The 18,246-nt window shown below is 37.9% G+C and overlaps 1 protein-coding gene across 1 annotated transcript in view; it reads left to right on the top strand.

The window, feature by feature from the left end:
* The window catches only part of CFAP99 (cilia and flagella associated protein 99), a 54,908-nt gene extending 39,969 nt beyond the window's left edge, over positions 1–14,939 (top strand). The window contains exons 11-16 of the mRNA XM_066317390.1: positions 701–905; positions 2,700–2,841; positions 3,626–3,777; positions 7,124–7,329; positions 13,796–13,955; positions 14,562–14,939. Of these exons, the coding sequence (XP_066173487.1) occupies positions 701–905; positions 2,700–2,841; positions 3,626–3,777; positions 7,124–7,329; positions 13,796–13,955; positions 14,562–14,729 (1,033 nt within the window). The 3' untranslated portion in view covers positions 14,730–14,939. The remainder of the gene's footprint in view (positions 1–700; positions 906–2,699; positions 2,842–3,625; positions 3,778–7,123; positions 7,330–13,795; positions 13,956–14,561) is intronic.
* Positions 14,940–18,246: the final 3,307 nt, after the last annotated feature.

Genomic DNA, 18,246 nt, shown 5'->3' on the forward strand with positions numbered 1-18,246 from the left:
ATATAGATGTATATATAGACGTATCACATGTATATGCATTGGCAGTAGGAGGCAATTCACTCCATGTTTGTGTCTGTGCCCTAATTATTGGCTCATTCCCTCCTCTGCTGCAGGACTTTGATGGGCCTGCCCCAGGGCTTTGCTATGTTTTTCTCTCTCAGCAGAGCACAAAAAATAGGAATGTGACTTTGTTTAACAGCTGAATACTTCTTTGCCTCATTACAGCATTATTTAATTGACAAAATACAAAAGAGACATAGTGTTTAGCAGAAATTTTTTATTCTCTGTGTTAAAGTGAACAAGATTGCCAAAGAGAAAAGTTATTTGTTTTTTCTACCTCCAAGCAAAGCAGTCCTCTGAGAAAATGTACATCCCTTTCCCCTGATTCTCTCTGCTCGTTATGAGAATCCATACATAGCTAAAGTTTGCCCTCTCTTGGGGCTTTGTTTTACTGAAAACTTTCAGGTCCATGCTCTCATGCACTTTCTTCCAGTCTGGTCTTCTCAGGCTTTACACATAGTAGAATACCTCTTAGACTGGAGTTAAAGTATATCTGTCAAACAACTTTGTGATAACTGCCTTTCTTCTCTGCAGAGATCAAACACTTTCTATCAAAGGCTACTGGAATTGTTTTATGAACCAAGGCAGAGCAACAAAGCCAGATCCCTAGAATAGTATACTCTTCTTTTCTCTCTTGCAGAATTGAAAATTTACAACAAGGGGCTGGGGACCCATCTGAATTCTTGGAATGGCAGAAACAGATGCGGGGAAAAGATTTGGAAGAACAGCTGACTGAAATAGAGTGTAGGAGGCTTCAAGGAAAACTGAGTTATGAGGAGGCAGTTCTAGCCCATCAGAATGTAATCCAAGAAAATAAGAAGAAAGCTGATCTATTGAGAGAAGAGGTAATACATACAAGGGACGCTCAAATTTTGCTGACTACCAATCTGTGCAAATCATAGCACAGATGATACCTACTATTAGAGGTGTAAAATTCTATGCAGTGTCCTTACTCACTGGAGTCTGCAAACAAAGGAAAAAGAGGGCTATAGCTTCCAGATACAGCAATGCTTGCTTATACATGAAAGTACTTTTTACAAGGTTGTTGTTTTTTTTGGTTTTTTGTTTGTTTTTTTTGTTTGTTTTTGTTTTTGTTTTTGTTTGGTTTTTTTTATTAACACTTATCAAGTAAATTGAATAACAGCAGAAGGTCAAAGCATGCTCCCCTATATTCATTATGCAAATCCTTTTGGAACAGATACTTAGATACCAAGCACCATTAGCATTGAAATCACCAATATATAACTGATTTCTTTATCTTGTTAAAATGAGAGCCAAAAAGATGAAACTTGAACTAATATAATTCAATTTACTTCATAGTATCTGACACACGTAGATCTCTCTTGAAAATTCAGACAACCCTCTTTGGATCCATCTATATGGAAAATTGAATATTTATGTCAAGAAATATTTTCACAGTTTTCAGTCTGGCAAATCACAGTTTCTCAAAATCATTGCTAGATCTTTTTGTTATTTTCACAACTCACATTACATTTTCCCACTGCTTTTCTTACAAACTAAACAGGTGATCAAGAATCACTAAATACTATAGATTTAAAACTTTTCACAGCACCATCACATTCTTTTCTATTTGGCCAGTTTGTTCCTATGCCCTGTAGGCCAGTACCTGTCTCTTGACTATCTACCAAATGTCAGTGCAGTGTCTCAGCAACATAAAATGGGACCTCAGATGTACTAAATTTTCATAAAGACCATGCTACAAAAAGAAAATTTGCTGAATTAGTTTCTTTTCTGTCCTATAATACCTCTCAATCTTTTTTGGCATTGAGTCTTCATGTTTGTTTAGAAAGACTATAGCAAGAACTTATGTAAACCCTAATGTGTACAACTGAACATAGTGTGATTGCTCATACTCCTTCCAGAATTATTGCAATTGTTATATTCACTTCAACCTCAGAGCGTATGTGTTTTATTTGTTAGCAGAAATGTCCCAAAATGAATAGATTTGAGGATGTACAAATAAGACTTGCCCTAACCCAACCAATTCCACAGAGCTCCCTTTGCTTGTCAACAAGCAGGGCATGTAATCCATATGCAGATCTCCAGATGTACTGGGCACAAAATGCCCATTCCCCAGTATTCAGCTATCATGCTGACCTGCTTCCTTCTGTTAAAACTCTGTTCTTCCATCTAAAACAGGAAGAACAGCAAGGAATCTAGTCTGAGAAAATCAATTTTTCTGCTTTTTGTTCCTTTCCTCTGACAAAGAAAGAACGTGGTACCCAAAAGTGGACTTGACATTACAGAGCTATGACTTGGGCCCAAGAAGTTCCTGCAGGCACACAATTAGCAGTATATTAGATTAGCACACTTCTTGCTTTCTCACAACCAGACCCAGAAATTACTCTTTTTGTCTGGTCCTGGAAATATGTAGGAGGGAATCATGGAAAACAGCTGTACAAATGTCATGCTGTCAAGCTATCATGCAGGGCAGTGGTGTGTAAATAAAGCACAGAGAGGGGATTTTAAATCTTTCTTGTCCCCAGCCATTTTCCTTTACTACTTTTGTGGATTATGTAATAGTTTTAATTCAATTTTCCTTGCCCTGTTTCAATGATTTGAGACACTCACATTACCACTTATCAGGAGTTGTATTCACCTGTTTTTTTGTGATTTAGAAAGCAGAGCTCATGCACCTGTATGCAGAGAAACGTCAACAGGAACAGAAAGAAATGAAAGAGCTGGTGGAACAGGTCATGGAAGGACACAAGAATGTAAAGCAAGTAAAAGCAAAGATCCAGGAATACAAACAACAGATAGGTATATATATTTCCAGAAAAATGAGAGGTGATGCTAAACATCCCCAAATTATTTCATCTTTCTTTTAGTGGGCCAATTACAATTTTTAGAGAAGGGAAAGTGAAATTGAGGGAAAGATCCAGGCTATACATTTCCATGAATGTACGAATATGAATTCAGGAATCAGCTGGTAATGGGCAGATCAGAAACTCTAAACTACTGGTCACAGGAATTACTCTTTGTTTAAACAGGAGAAATACATCACTAATGTTCTGCAACCAGCTTCCCTTCCATTTAAAAGTAGCACATGTAAATGACTCTACTTTTTGTCAAATGCAGACTTCTCTGCTTGTGTATCTCCATACTTGTATTCATAAGGATTGAGGTAGGCAAAGAGTGTTAGTCACTCCAAAATGGACTAGCAGAGCCTACCAGCCTTTGCAATTCAGTTATTTCTAGGATATACATAGCTTGGAAGACTATGAATATTATCTATTTTATAATATCCTTTTATTAAGTAATGAAACAGTATGTACAAATGATAACAGAAATTCCAAAGCAGTAATTCCAAGTGTCTGTGTATGTATATAGTACATTTATGTGCTGAATAGAAGGATAGATGGTGGAGGTGGGAAGTACTCATTTGTTTCTTTATTGATTCCTCCCACCAATATCAGACTGTTCCCTCAAGTACCTTTAGATCAGTATTATTATCATTATTCATGAATGCATATGAATTTTCCTCCAGATGGACTACTTGTTAAAATAGGCAAACAGCTAACTGAGATTAATTCTCATCTTTCAGTTCAGCAGATTTGTGAAGAAAGTGGAGAACTTCTCCGGCAAGCTTTAGAAGAAAAGGAGGATCAGAATAGGAAAAGATATGAACTAATCCAACAAATACGAGCCATTGAGTCTACACCTAGCAGCAGACACAAGTTTGTTGATTTAACAGAGGTAAGCTCAAAAGGAAAAAACTACTATTTTTACATAAATGTGTACTGTATATGTTTCACACATTCAGAGGGATAGTGTACTGCAGATATATCACAGTCTGGATGGATGAAGTACAAAGTGACCCTATACATGTAATATTTTGTCATATTGCATGACAAAAGTTAGATCTGAAATGGAACAAAAAAAGTCTAGAAAATCAAAATTTTATCAAGACAAATATTCTGATGGCAAGTGAAATCTTAGTCCTCTTGAACTTTCTTTGAATTTTGCCAGTAGGATCTGGGTTTCCCAATATCTTCCAGAAAGAGACTGGACAGTGATTACAAGATGTCCTGTGCATCTTCAAAAATTCAAATATTTGTCAGTCAGGGTAAGAACTGAATCAACACAAAGTTCAGACTGATTTATACTTAGCCATATTGCAGTGGTGACAGCCATGATAATTAGCAAGATTAATTTCCTTTGCCTTCAAAACTGTCAATATTCAGGTATATGAAAGAGATTGTCAGAGAACCCAAAACCTTCTGAGTTGTTACAACTCTGTGTAAATTACTTGTGTGTGTAAGTCTATATAGTAACTGTATTAACTCTGTCTGAAACTTCTTGGACTTGCTGTTGATGCACAAGGACTCATATGCCTGAGACTGGGCTCTGCAATGCCCAGACTTAGGCAGCATCCAGAAATCTGTTATCTTATTTGTTAACTTAATCAGAAGCAGATTAGCAGATGGGACATAAGGAGTACATTTTTTACAATGAGTGTGATGATCACTGGCACAGGTTGCCCAGAGAAGTTGTGGATGCCTCATCCCTGCAAATGTTCAAGGCTGGGCTGGATGGGACTTGAAGCAACCTGGTCAGGAGGACCTTCTGGCCATGGCAGGGTGTTTGGACTAGCTGGTCTTTAAGGTCCCTTCAAACTCAAATCATTCTGTGATTCTATATCACAACTTCACTGTTCCTTTATACTGACTATTACAGTAGCACTCTAGTGAATTGGCACACTTTTGGTGATAGCTTGCCCTGTTTTTCTGTCTTTTCAGGCATTTTCAGGCTTACTGCAATTAAGTATTTGTCCACAAAATTCTCATTCATTCTCCTAGTTTTTAAAGTACCAGTTCTTCCCTTCATGGTACTTTAGTTGTTTGAACACCATCAGTATCTATTGCATAAGTATAGAACTTTTCTTATTTTAGGAACTACTTCACTGGCTTCACTGAGCATTTTTGAAATGCAGACACTCAAAACATTCAGTTTCTACCACTCTGTGCCTTGAGCAAATTCTCTTTCCTAGACATGTTTGATGTCTGTTTGTCATGCTCAAACACTACCACATAGATATAAAGACAGATAGATAGAAAGACAGACAGACCATGTTGCAAAACATTTCCCTTTCACCTCCTGTGAATACAACTCAATGGTCATTCACTAGTTTAAACTAGAAGTAATAAGGCCCTTGCTATTTGCAAATCACTCTAAAGTGAAAGCTGAGATCACAGAATCAGCAAGGCTGGAAGAGACCTTCAAAACCATCCAGTCCAACTGTCAACCCAGAACAACCATAATAGTATTTCATTAACCTATGGTAGTACATCTTTTTTGAAAGAACCTATTTTAATGTAAAAGTAAAGACTGCATAATACTGAACTCTTTTACCAGTTGTCTCCTGATGCTGCTGGTGGCCATTGTTTAGGTGACTGACAGATATACAGAGTATGGAAGCAGAAACCACTGAGACAGTATTGCACAACCAGCCTCTAAATGAAAAACCAATAATGATCTCTTTTTACTAACTCAGCTTTTGGAGCTTTAGGAAAAGAAGCTATGGGATCAAAACTGCTGGAAATCTTAGAGCAGAGAAAAGTCAAGCCTGGTTGTTTGTCATATTCTATTTTGTGGCTTTACTGCCCCTGGCCACTTATCCTCCACTCCCTTTACTGTGTTCTTCATCTTTCTTGGCTTTCCATCTGTTTCATGGACCACTGCTTGGCAGAGCCAGAGAATGATCACTGGAGGACAAGCACCTGAGTAGACTGCTGACATGGAATCCCAGACCAGGGAAGAGGGACTGAATTGCAGTCAATTCTTCAAGGCAAACTGAATGTCTGAGCATCTATCTATGATGAAGCATCCTTCTCTTTTCCAGTTTCTTTTCCTTCCCCTTCGTGTGCAGTTTTGAGAAAAGCTCACAAGCAGAAAGGTCACTACTATTCTGCCAACAACTCAGTATTCAATTAAAGGGGGATTTTTTTAATGTGCTATGGTACAAGTTAGGCACCAAAGGTATGTACCAAAACTGCGTTAAGATAGACAAAAGAATATTAGTTGGAGTGAAATTGATTAAATTTTGCAAAGAAAGCTACACAGCAGCTCACTATTTGTGTGAGTTTATGAAAGTTCCCCATAACATGCATGCAAACTGAGATTTTAGCAAGGTGAGCATTGCTCTTTACTCCCAAGTAACAAGCAACAGGACAAGATGAAATGGCCTCAAATTGCACCAAGGAAAGTTTATATTGGGTAGTAAGAAAAATTTCTTCCCAGAAAAGGTTGTCATGCATTGGGACAGACTGTTCAGGGCAGTGGTTGAGTTGTAGTCCCCTGAGATGAAAAGTGGCACCTAAGGACATTGTTTTAATGATGGACTTGAAAGAAAGGAAAAATATATATAAGAGCAAGCAAAAACTTAAAGCCTTCAAAAAGCTGTTAGGAAATCATCCATTTTTGTTTGCAAACTAAAGTGCAGAAGTCTCTCTTTAGATCTCAGAATCTCATTATCATTCACATTGCAAAGTGGATACTAAAAAGCCTTCATTAAACATTCAGGTTTGAATATTTTAAATTTGGGCATTATGATCTGAATTTTCTGGGTACACAGCATTATTTAGTCCTAGTCATTTCAGATAAAAATAGTAGATACCGTTACAGATTATAGATCAAATGCATACTTGGGAAATAGATAAATACAAAAAATACATATTTTTAGTCTAAAGTCTGTTCTGGTTTCACACATTTAAAAAATAAGTAGTTTTACACATCTTAAAAATTAAAAAATCTAATTAAAACTTAAAGTCAAGCAGAATTTTTTTGAGAGCAAATATATTGTATTTATTATTAATCTTCTATATATTTTTCAATGCTTTTTCTTTAAATGTTTTATGAAAGATATGCTCTAGGTTTTAAAAACAGTTTTTAAATATCAGTTGATTAAGACCATCCCTATATTTCTGGAAATCAGAATATATTCAGCGTGAATTGGAACACAATCAAAATATTCTGGTTTTACTCATTTACTCTCCTCTTGGTATTTACAGTGTTATTTAAACCTACATTTCCTGTTCTCTAGACTGGTGGCCACGGTTTATTTGGTGAAATGTCAATAGTGGAACTACGTGAATGCCTCACCCTACTTAAGGAAGCACAGAAGGCAGCAGAGGAAGAGAAGAGAGACCAAATAATTCATGAAAAACAAGCGAAGGAACAACTTATTCTAGACAAACTGGACCAGATTTCCCAATTCAGAGCAGAACTTGGACGAGCAGCTGCTTTAAAGTTAGTATAAAACAGCATGTGACATTTAAGACATTGCAATTTCGTTATTATTTTGCCAGCCCTTGAGGAGAAGAACAAGTAGAGAGCAAATTACAGCCCTTTTATAAATCAGTATGACTTTTGTCAAGGATTACACTGGGGCCAGGATTTTCTTTTAATTCTTGAAAATAATTTTCATCAGATTTAACAAATCGTTTTCATCGTTTATGGTTGAAGACACTCCATAGGCTAATGTTGACAGTATTGCCCCAGGATTCAGAGCCAATAATATATATTTAGAAAGAAATTTTGCCTTTCTTCTCTTCCTTTTCAGCTAATCAGAACTAATTTGATGTTATTAGAATCATTCTAGCTTGCCACTTAAAGTTGTTTCTCAGTCTCATCTAAACCAATATTATGGCTGTAGTTTTCTTCCTTGAATATCATCTGTAATGTGAAAAGGAAGATCTTATTCTAGAAGTTAAAAATATTTTAAGATGAAGATTTTTTTGATAGCAACAATAAGTTAGAAATTAAATACATTATAGCATTAGATCAAAAAGGAAATTCTTTGCTTACCGACTCTCTGATCAAATTCTGCATTCATTATTAATATTTATTGTTAAATATCATATTTATTAATCATTGTCATAAAGGACCCATAACCATCACAGATGCTTCAGATATGCAGAAGACAGGTCCCTTCCACAAAGGTTTTAAAATCTAAGTTAAAGTTATTTACAAATAAAGCTGAGAAGAAGAAAACCTGTGTAAAAATATACAACATGGCACACCTCTTAATCTTAGACAACTTTTACTACATCTTAAATATTTTCCACTGTTTTCTTTCAAATTGTCTTTCATCTTTTCCCTTTTGTGGCTTTGAGAGGTAAGTCCTTGTCTTGCCCATATTTATTTTGCAAACTGATGTTCAGGCTGACATTCAGAAGACCTGTTCTACCGGGCTACAAACACATGTTTTCAGACATGTCTTGGATTCACATTTATTGTCAAAGGTGGCTTCTCAGAATTCAATTCATGTTAGTCATTTATCATCCAGTTCTACATCTCAGTTACAGAAGGCAGTATTGATGTATTCCTTTAGTTTTCACTCAGCTCTAATATAGTTTGTTGCTGATAGTTAATCTCCAAAGACTGGGGTTTTACTGTGTTAGTACTTGAGAAGATAGTTTAATGTATTTAATGAATCAATAACTGCAGGTGCAGTGGACTGACTGCACAGATCAGTGACCTTCTTTTCTATGGTATGTATAAAGAAAAGATTTTAAGACTTAAGAACCTGAAATGGAGTTGGAGCTGGAAATGTACTCTCGTTGCTAAAACTCATTGTTGTGAAAGCCTGTGGGAACAACTCAAGCAACTGCTATCCACTAGACATGCAAACTAAGCATTAAGAACTTGTGTACTACATAAAACCTGTTTCACTAGCACCTGCTTAAAGCATCATCTGTTCTGCTAGATGTGTTGTGTGTGAATTTTGCATAGGGCTGGGTTCCTTTAAACTAGACTCTTAGGCTTAATTCAGAGCTAAAATTGTTCGGATCCCAAAATAAGCTGTGCTTGAATGAGAAGCTTTGATTCACTTTTTGTTCTGTGATTTGAACTGTTTTTTAGAACAGACCAGCATGCCAAAGATAGTAGAATCCAAATTAAATTATACACTAAATTTCAAGCCTCTGAATCAATCAGTCAATCTGGTCAGATTCTTGGTAAGTTATACAGTAATTTTAATGGAGCCCTGTTTGCTTTCTAAATAAAGAAATATAATGTTTCATTATAGATGCTAGAAGATATTTTCCTTTCATGGTTCCTAGGCAATTTATGTATGTAACTTGTAAGTAACTCCTATAAAAAGGCATCATTATAGTATAGCAAAAATGTTGTTCTTTGGGAGTGTAGTTCATGCATTTTCATACAGAATTCAAATCTCTGGTGTTATTTCTGTTAATACAGAAATATAGCATAGTGGCCATGGCATTTACACATGCTAGACACTTTCATGCAGTTTTTATTTCTCTCTGTACAAACTATGAGCTTTGTGTATTAAACCTTATGTGCAGATCTTGAATCCTGAAATACCTCCCAAATCAGTGTGAGTGATTAATTGTTTGGGTTCTATTCTTGATATGTTGCACGGGAAATACAAAAAGCTAATTTTTATGTTTACAGAATTGATTCATCATTATAGGGATAGAATAGCAAATCTTAGCAATGGTCCTCATAAGTTATGCATCAATATAAAATTATGTGTTATATCTTAAATTGCATTATGTTGAAGGCTACTGCTATTCAGCTAAAGCATGGCAGCTAAACTCTGCTAAGCAAACCTGCTTTAGTGACAGCTAGAGTTTAATCGGGACCCTACCAGGTTCCTTTCAATATCATTTACAGACATACATCAACACAAAAGAAGCACATTGTGCAAGCATATAATGAGCTATATTAAACAAAATAAGAAATGGAACATGAAAAATTACAGAGACATTGGCCTTTAATAGACTGCAAGCTGTGACATCTATCACAGCAGTAGCTTTGTGAGTGCTTTGTGAGTGCAGGATGGTATATATGCAGGGCACATCCCTTTAATTGCTACAATTTCACACAGTTTGAAAATCAGCACTGTCATTTGAAGTGGACAAGCAATTCTGTTCTCAGCTTTCAAACTCGAGCACCAGCTGATTTGTATGTGTTTGAATACATATTAATGTACTCAAGTTACATGCCTGTGTACTTGAGATACAACTCCCTTTCATTCCAGTGAGGAACATCTACCACTGCAATCAATCTAATGCTCCAAGAATCACACAGCAGTTCAAACCAGTTGGTTGGAGGCTCCCTCCATCCACATTATTTGTGGTTTGGCAGGAGAGTTACTTCGTGTTGGATTCAAAGTCTGGGACTACGAGCTCTCACCATTCACTTGGTTTAAAGCTGTCAGAGGAGAGCAGCACTATTCCTCCCTGACTTCCTTGTACATGAGGAAGATGTACAGACTCCCAATGACTCAAAACTTCCCTATGTCCCTCTCTCACACTGTGGTAATGACGTACCACGCTGGGCTCCCAGCACTGGATTACAAATGATGATGTGTTTGTCAAGATGGCAGAGCACTCCTTTCTCTCCCTGCCACTGCCAGTGCTCAAATTCCTCCCTGACCACACTGACCACATACACTGAGAGAAGGGCAGCCCCTCTCTCTTGGCCTGAGGTGGGGAAGGGTGGGCTTAGTGTGAAGGCAGCCAGAGCAGGAGAAGGAGGAGGAAGTAATGCATTCTTCACTATCATTGCAACAGAAGGGGGTAATTTATCAGTAATGATGGATCAGAAACATGAAGATGTGAAGAGAAGCTGTAAAAAAAAAAACAAAAACAAAGCCAGGCTTTTCTCAATGGTGGCCACTGAGAGGACAAGAGGAACATCAGGAAACATTTTTTGCTGCAAAGATGACCAAGCACTGGCACAGGCTGTCCAGAGAGGTTGTATGGTCTCCATCCTTGGAGATGCTCAAAAGCCATCTGGACACAGATCCAGCCAAGCAGCTCAAGGTGGCTCTGCTTAAGTAGATGGGGTGATCAAGATGACCCCCAGAGATCCCTTCCAGACTCAACCATTCTGTGATTCAGTGACTGAACTTTGATTATGCAGCTTCAAAACTTTTACTTCAAATGAGGAAAACACTGTTATGAATAACCCTCATTTCCCCACCTAAAATTAGGTGCTTAATAAGTTAATTGTTTTGGAAGGGAGTCAGATTTTGAGTGCTTAAATCGTTCACATTAGTACAAAACAGTAATCAGTCTAGTAGTGTAGTGTTCTTAAATGTCAAAATAGTGACTGCCTTAATAGTGAATTGTTAACAGATACATTCACTTTGCTAACTGTAGTAACTTGGAATTGTATGGTGCAGGGCAAAAAGAGGCAAGGTACTGTGAAGTACAGACAGCCCTACTCACTGAGGCTACAAGAAATTCTTTAAAATATTATTTGCACTAAAAGCAAATCTGCTCTTAAAAAAAAAATTGTGTTTTTGCAGAAGACTCCATTTTGTAAGGTAAGCGTATAAATACAGTCCTAACTACTTGATATTTTGGTGCCTAGAATGGTCAAGTGGTCATTTTTACTCAACCTCCTACAAGTATTGAGTCAGTTAAGAGCTGTCAGAAATCTATCTCTTTATACTTTTGATGCAAAGCTGGAGTTTGAAGATGTGAATGAAGAGGCAAATATAGATAACAAGAGGATATCTCTGTGCAAATCTTCAAATTCCCCATTTTTTAAATATAGCTGAGGAGAATTTTCTTGAATTATCACCTGCTTTTCTGTTGATCTGGAGAGGATTTTTCTGTGTACTAGCCCATTCTGACTGGCTGTTACCCTACTTCCTTAAGAAATGCATGATATAAGGTGATAGATCATAAGAGGTTATTCTATCCTGAGCCCTCAAAGTTCTCAACAGACAACAGAAAATCAGAATTTTAATTTTTTTTCCCATTCCTTCCTCTCTTAGAGTTTCTGTTATGGTATGGTGTGACATTTGAAAATCTATGGGATTGGCAGCTTTTTGGAATAGCATAGATGGCTGGCACAAGACTACATGTAGAAGGGGAATGAACATTACTGTGGAAATAAGCAACTGTTTACAATGTTAATATAGGAGCAGCTGCTGCTGCTTCCTGATGTTAAACTTCTTGCTATATTTCCTTTAATTGTATTTACAAGAATCTGAATTTGCATGTAAGGAAAGATTTTGTTGCTTATTCTCACTGACAAGATTTAATCATCAAGTATTTACTTAAAACCTTACTGTTCTATTCTCCTATATCCTTTGGAATACAATGCCTTGATACAGTGCAAATGGAAATAAACCATGTCTTCAATTACAACAGTTTTTAGATTCACAATATAGTGTTAGAAATTAATCTCAGTGTAGCAGAGTATATCACAGTCTTAAAGAGGATAAGGAATTGTTATCCTAACCAGATAGCAGGACACATGGAGCAGAGGGGTTCAGGAAGTATCTCAGGAAATCAATTGAAAATGAGAAGCCCAGCTTAACTCTGTTCCTTAGAGTTTACAGTCACATTTCAGAATGTAACAGAGGTCATACTTCCCCTTCATCCAGTTCCTAAAGATTTGGGGACCTCTATTCTGGAATGGCTGCACTGAAGAAAACTTGCTGTCACAGAGAGTTTCCTACAAGCAGAGCTAAAGCAAAAGCCATCACTCCCAAGACAAAAGAAGTGTTTGGATCCTTGGATTCTTGACACAGACACTTTTTAAAGGCAAATTGGTGGGTTTAGCAGGAAAAGGAACTTCCTTGTCCCCCATCTGCCAGCTTCTTGAGAAGTGTGTCTTATACTGAAAACACCCTAGATATAAGGAAAGAGTTCAGTTATAAAACTTTTTCAAAAGGCAACTTGTTTGTGGAACTAGTCCTGCCACTAACAGAATGACAGCTACAGAATCAGCCGGACAGTGCCCTGGTGCACTCTGCTCTTGGAGCCTTTATTTGGTTTCCAAATAAAAACAATTGTAATGTTGCACCACTGCAACATAAAAAGACATTTTATAAAACTATCCGTTGCCAGCTGCACCTAGCAGATTTAATATGGCTGTACAATTGCGTACATTCCTTGGAAGATCTGACACTTCCTTTAGCTCTGAATTTAGCCAGAGAATCACAGCTACTGATGACATAATATTAACTCTATGATTTGATCTTACTACGTTAAATTTGAGGGCAATGTTGAACAAAATAGAAAGTTAGATATTGAGTCACTCTGTAACATGGTGTAACCTACATGGGTAAGTTGTGAGTAAATTGGGCCAATTGGGTAAAAGTACGTAAAACCAGACAAACTGTAAATTCCAGGGGACAGAAAAGTAACTACAATAAAAGAGGGAAGAAAGGAATACTATCCAATAACATCTCTGGTATGCCTTACTTTTATGCTGTACATGCCGCTATCAATTTATGCTCACACAGAGCAACTAACCTTAATTAATACATCACCATCCCATTGATTCTGTATCTGGGCATTATTACACAGAAAAAAAAAATCTTTTATTTGCCAAGAAATAAAGCAATCAAGATGAATACTAATGATCACATAAGGCAAACTGCATAGTTCACACAAGCAAAGAGCTGCAGTATTATCCCAGGTTTTGCATGTGGTTTTTTCTCTCAAGAATGTCATGTCAGGCTTGAAATACTTCAGATACTGCCATCACGGTATCCTGTGGGAAAAAAATTATTCTATGTGGTTTAGTAATGCTGTTCTGTAAACAATAAAAGGCAAATCGTGAGTACCACATGCAAGTTATATAATTTAAATCTCTTTTGAGTCTAACTGGTTCTCAGAAGCAAGAGCAAATTCATTATTACCAAGGTAATATGTGCTCAGATGGATTTATTCTTTGGGATAATATTATTTTACCTTCTCATTGTTTCTTTTTGACTTTTCAGGCAAGAAGAAAAGAAAAAGTCCCAGTCTGGTGAAAGGCCCACGAAAGATGAACGCATTTTAAACCTGCAGAAGAAGATTGTAGAAAAAACAATGGAGCGTAAAAAGCAAGCAGGACTCTTGAAGATTATCCCCCAGAAAACCAGAATCGTGTCAAGCAAGGTCTGGTTATTACATAAGGAAAAAAGCTCTGCAATAGACCTGCTGTTCACAGACCTTTGCTCAACTGCCAGCACTGGCAAGGGGGCAGAGGCAGATGGTGTCATACATGGCTGGCAATAGCAACACCCTGCCTCCTGCCTAGGCACAATTTCTTCAGCTGTGGCCTTGACCTCACCTTCTTTTCACACGTTCTGCTGTCACACAGCAGGGCTCATCCATTCAACACCTGCCTTCCCACTCTTACCACCACACAGCCATCCCATCAAGACAGCATCTTACCCCATCTCCAACTCTTGTCTTTCCCAGTTTCCTATCACACAGCATTACTGGGATGCTCACCCCTCTCCCACCTGAGGCAGATTACTGTTTATCATTCCCATGGTTTCGTGGAGAGTTGCAGCAATGTTTAAGTCATCTTATACTGGGCAGCCCGGTCCACTTACTTTTCTGTTTGTCGTGCCAAGTTTAATGTTAACAAGTTTCCCAATCATGTTAGCAAACAAACCATGTTGTCAGCCAGCAGGATTATCAAATAGAAATTCAGGGTATTCTCTAAAGAGAACCACTGTATCACCTGCAGTCTGATCATCTCTGTCTTTCCTGCAGGATTCTTTGCAATGGAACCACTGGAAAAAATTGGAAGAGAGTCGGGAAAGACAGTTCAGAATCCTTCAGCATGGCTTCATGGACAGAGAAGCAGCTCAGAAAAGGGAGCTCATTGCAGCAGCGAGAAGTGGAGCCAAAGCCTGTGTACTGCGCTCTGACTTAAAATAAAAATACATTTGAAACAAATTCAGGCCTGCTGGAAATATCTGATTTACCTATTTACTACAAGGTTGAGTTTTAGTCTTTATATGACCTTTACAGTGTGATTAGAAAAATGTGAGTCTTATAGGCACAATAGAATAAAAACCTGTTCGGGGGTTGTAATAAAATTTAATTTTTTATGGTTTTTTATAATGATGTAATGATTAATTCTATAATGTTTTTTTTTTTTTCTGCTTGTCCTGGGTTGTAGTTTAGGATGTATTCTATCACCATCTTCAGTTAATGGGCCATCAAGGCCCTCTTCCATGACTCATCATCCCATTGTGAGATGCTCCGCCCATGGGGAAGAGCCAAGCATTCTCACCTGGATATAAGCTGGGATTTGGGACAGTAGAAGCAGCCCTCACCCACTGGATTCCCAGAGGACCGGAGCTACCAGACCTTTCTACAAGATTTCTGTTTCAGGAAGACCACCTCGTCTGGACTGTTTCCATCACCCTGGATCAGGTTGTATTCTGACTCTGTCAGTGGTTTTTCTTTTTGTATTTATTTTTATTTTATTCTATTTTATTTTCCTTTTCTTCTCATTAAATTTTATTTCTGACTTAGAGCCTCTTACTTGGTTTGTTTTCAAAACCACAACACTGCTAGAATCAAAAGCTTTAAGAAACTGAAACTTTATCATCAGAGCTCCTACAACATAATGGCAAATATCTGTGTAACAATGTCAAGACCAAGTATTTCTGGTTTTGTATACTATGTCATGATTTGCTACACTCATTTTTCCAAAATAAGGGCAAACCCCAAGGAATATTTGTTTACATTATGCATCTTTTCAGAAGGCATGGTCTGCCCAAGTTCCTAACCTGTCTTCTTAGATGACAGTAATTATGTAAGAGGATTGTCAGTTTCAACATGGTTCTAGTGGATGCGGGAAAAACTGTTTAGAAGGTTTAGATGATGTGAAAGCCTCCAGAAGTCAGAGTCTAGATTCAGTGACCCAGGCAGACCTTCCCTCTATTTGCAGACGTAAATTTTTTCAGTCTTTAAACAGTAAAAGGAGAACATAAGACTGATCTCTTTGACTTTTTCTGCTTCCAGAGAAAGTAAAAATTCTTTTACTCACCTAGAAGATAATTTGCCCTCTGAAAATTTTTGTACTGTGTAAAGCAGCGTTTAAATCACAAAACTTATCCAGGCACAGAGCCAAGGATGATATAAATCAGAATTAAAATCTGCCCAGCAGTAAGACTATGTAATGTATTTCTATTTTAACTCAATGCCAGTAACTAAGTGTTTAATTATGGCTATTGCAAATATTTAAATTGAAGGAGACTGTCACTGACATTAGAGTTCAGCAGCTGCTTCTAATGCTCTCACAACATTGCGTTTCTCACTTTTTATTGAAGGAGGTCTAATGGAATTCTTTTATTGCCATCTAGCTGTGAAGATCACTTCCACAACCCACAAGTTGATAAAATGTGCTGTATTTTTCACTCCAAGTAAATGCTCTTGTAGTCCACAAAGGCAATGCAGGTAGGGCTCATGCTCCATAGCAGGAGCTAAGGAACACAGGAGAGTGAAAAGAAGGAATAATAGAAGTAGACCTACATAGAAAAGGGAACTATTATGCTAGGTCCAGTACAGTACTGTATATCTTTAAATGACAAACCCTTGGTGGCAGGGAGTTTGTCTTTCTTTGTGGTTGTTCAGCATTCTTTTGCACTGTATTCCAGAGCAACAAAGTTAATTGGTAACTCTAAGACCTTGATTTTCCAGAAGCTGGCAATTAACAGCTGACACTCGTGGTCTAGGATATTGCATGGCTGAACAGTTCTTAAACTTTTTCGTAAGAATTAAAACAAACAAACAAACAAAACAACAACAAACCAACACATCATTAAGGAGATATGGAGGTCGTGGAAATTTCAAAACCCCATCACACTGCAGGCTTCTTGACCTTTGATTTTGGACAAAGTTTTCAAAATTCTTACTGAATTCAAATCAAGCTGATTCAGAATTATTTCCTTCTCTATATTTTCTTTGCTCTCATATGAAAGGACTGAGGAATAGAGGAATCTCAATAATCCAGCTGTGGACTTTTTGCCTTCAGAGGTCACAAGCAGCCCTACTGCTACTCTGGGATCTGATGCATAGTCATCTTCAGAATCATCATTTTGAGGACTGTAGAAGAATGAGTTTTGAAGGGAATTCTAATATATTTCTATACTGGTATTTTTGTATCAATATAGCCTATTAATTTTTCAGTGATGGCAGGCCTTGCAACGTAAAAAAATACCACCTTGCTCCTGACAAATGCGTATAACTTGATGATGGCCACAGCAGATCCTATCCAGAACCACTCTGCCCCTGGCTTCCAGAGCACATTCTCTAGTATTCCTGTGTGGTACATGGAAACCTGAGGTAAGCAATGCAGTGAAGCCACACAGCTCACTGAGACTTGCTGTCTCAGCTGGTGCCTGTGGCAGGGGCCATCCACCACCTAGTGCAGCCACACACATAATTGAGGGAGCAATGCCTCTACACTTGCTTCACGGAAACGCAGGTGGATGAATAATTCATGATTCATTCATTTACACGTTTGTTACACCATTTGCAGCCACGAAGAGGATCCTGAGTGAACAAGGCTGACTCTGAAATCATCCATCAAAACAGAGTAACAAAATCAGAGGTTGCACCCGTCTGATCACAGTGACAGACTCATAAGGAAATATTTATAGTGCCGGAAGATGCAAATTCCAGAGGTCTCTCATTTCAGCACAAACAGCTAAACTACAGAAGCCTTCACATGCCACTATGGTGTAAGGAAGTGTAACAAAGCCCAGATTACCTGAGGAAGACCAAGGGGTTTTGCCATGTGACAGGCACTGGACAAAGGGTGCTCCCCACTCAGGTAATACAGTCACTGCTGGTGGCATTTGGCTCCCTGTTCTACATCTGCCTCAGGAACGAGGGAAAGCTCACACTCAGTGACTGCCATGCCAGGTAATCAAAACTGCCCTAGAGAACACGGTCTTTTATTACTTAAATGAAATTAAAGACACAGAGATGGTTATGTTGGGATGGCAGGGAAAAAAATACCTAGTACAGATCTCCAGCACTCCTCACCCAGAAGAGGAGAAGGGAAGACAAATCACTAGGGAAAATTACCAGTTCATCTACCAATAGCCCAATTGCGAGACACAGGGCAGTAAGAATTCAGAGAAGAACAGCTGCTTATTGCAAGAAGGTAAAACTGTTGAGTGAAACCCTTTTTGATAGTGAAGTGAAGGCCTTGAAACATTTCTTCAAGTGTTAATGAGTTAGACATTGGATCTGGAGTAATTATTCCATGTGTAAGAGCTAACAATCTCCCACACTGACAGCTCAGATGAATTTTGATCAGTTTTTTGCTTTTTGGAAACACACTGAGAAAAACAATTTCTTCACAGAAAGGGTGATTAGATATTGGAATGGATTGCCCAGGGAGGTGGTGGAGTCACCATCCCTGGGTGTGTTTAAG

This window comes from Sylvia atricapilla, chromosome 4, assembly GCF_009819655.1.
Source record: "Sylvia atricapilla isolate bSylAtr1 chromosome 4, bSylAtr1.pri, whole genome shotgun sequence".
Taxonomy (NCBI): domain Eukaryota; kingdom Metazoa; phylum Chordata; class Aves; order Passeriformes; family Sylviidae; genus Sylvia; species Sylvia atricapilla.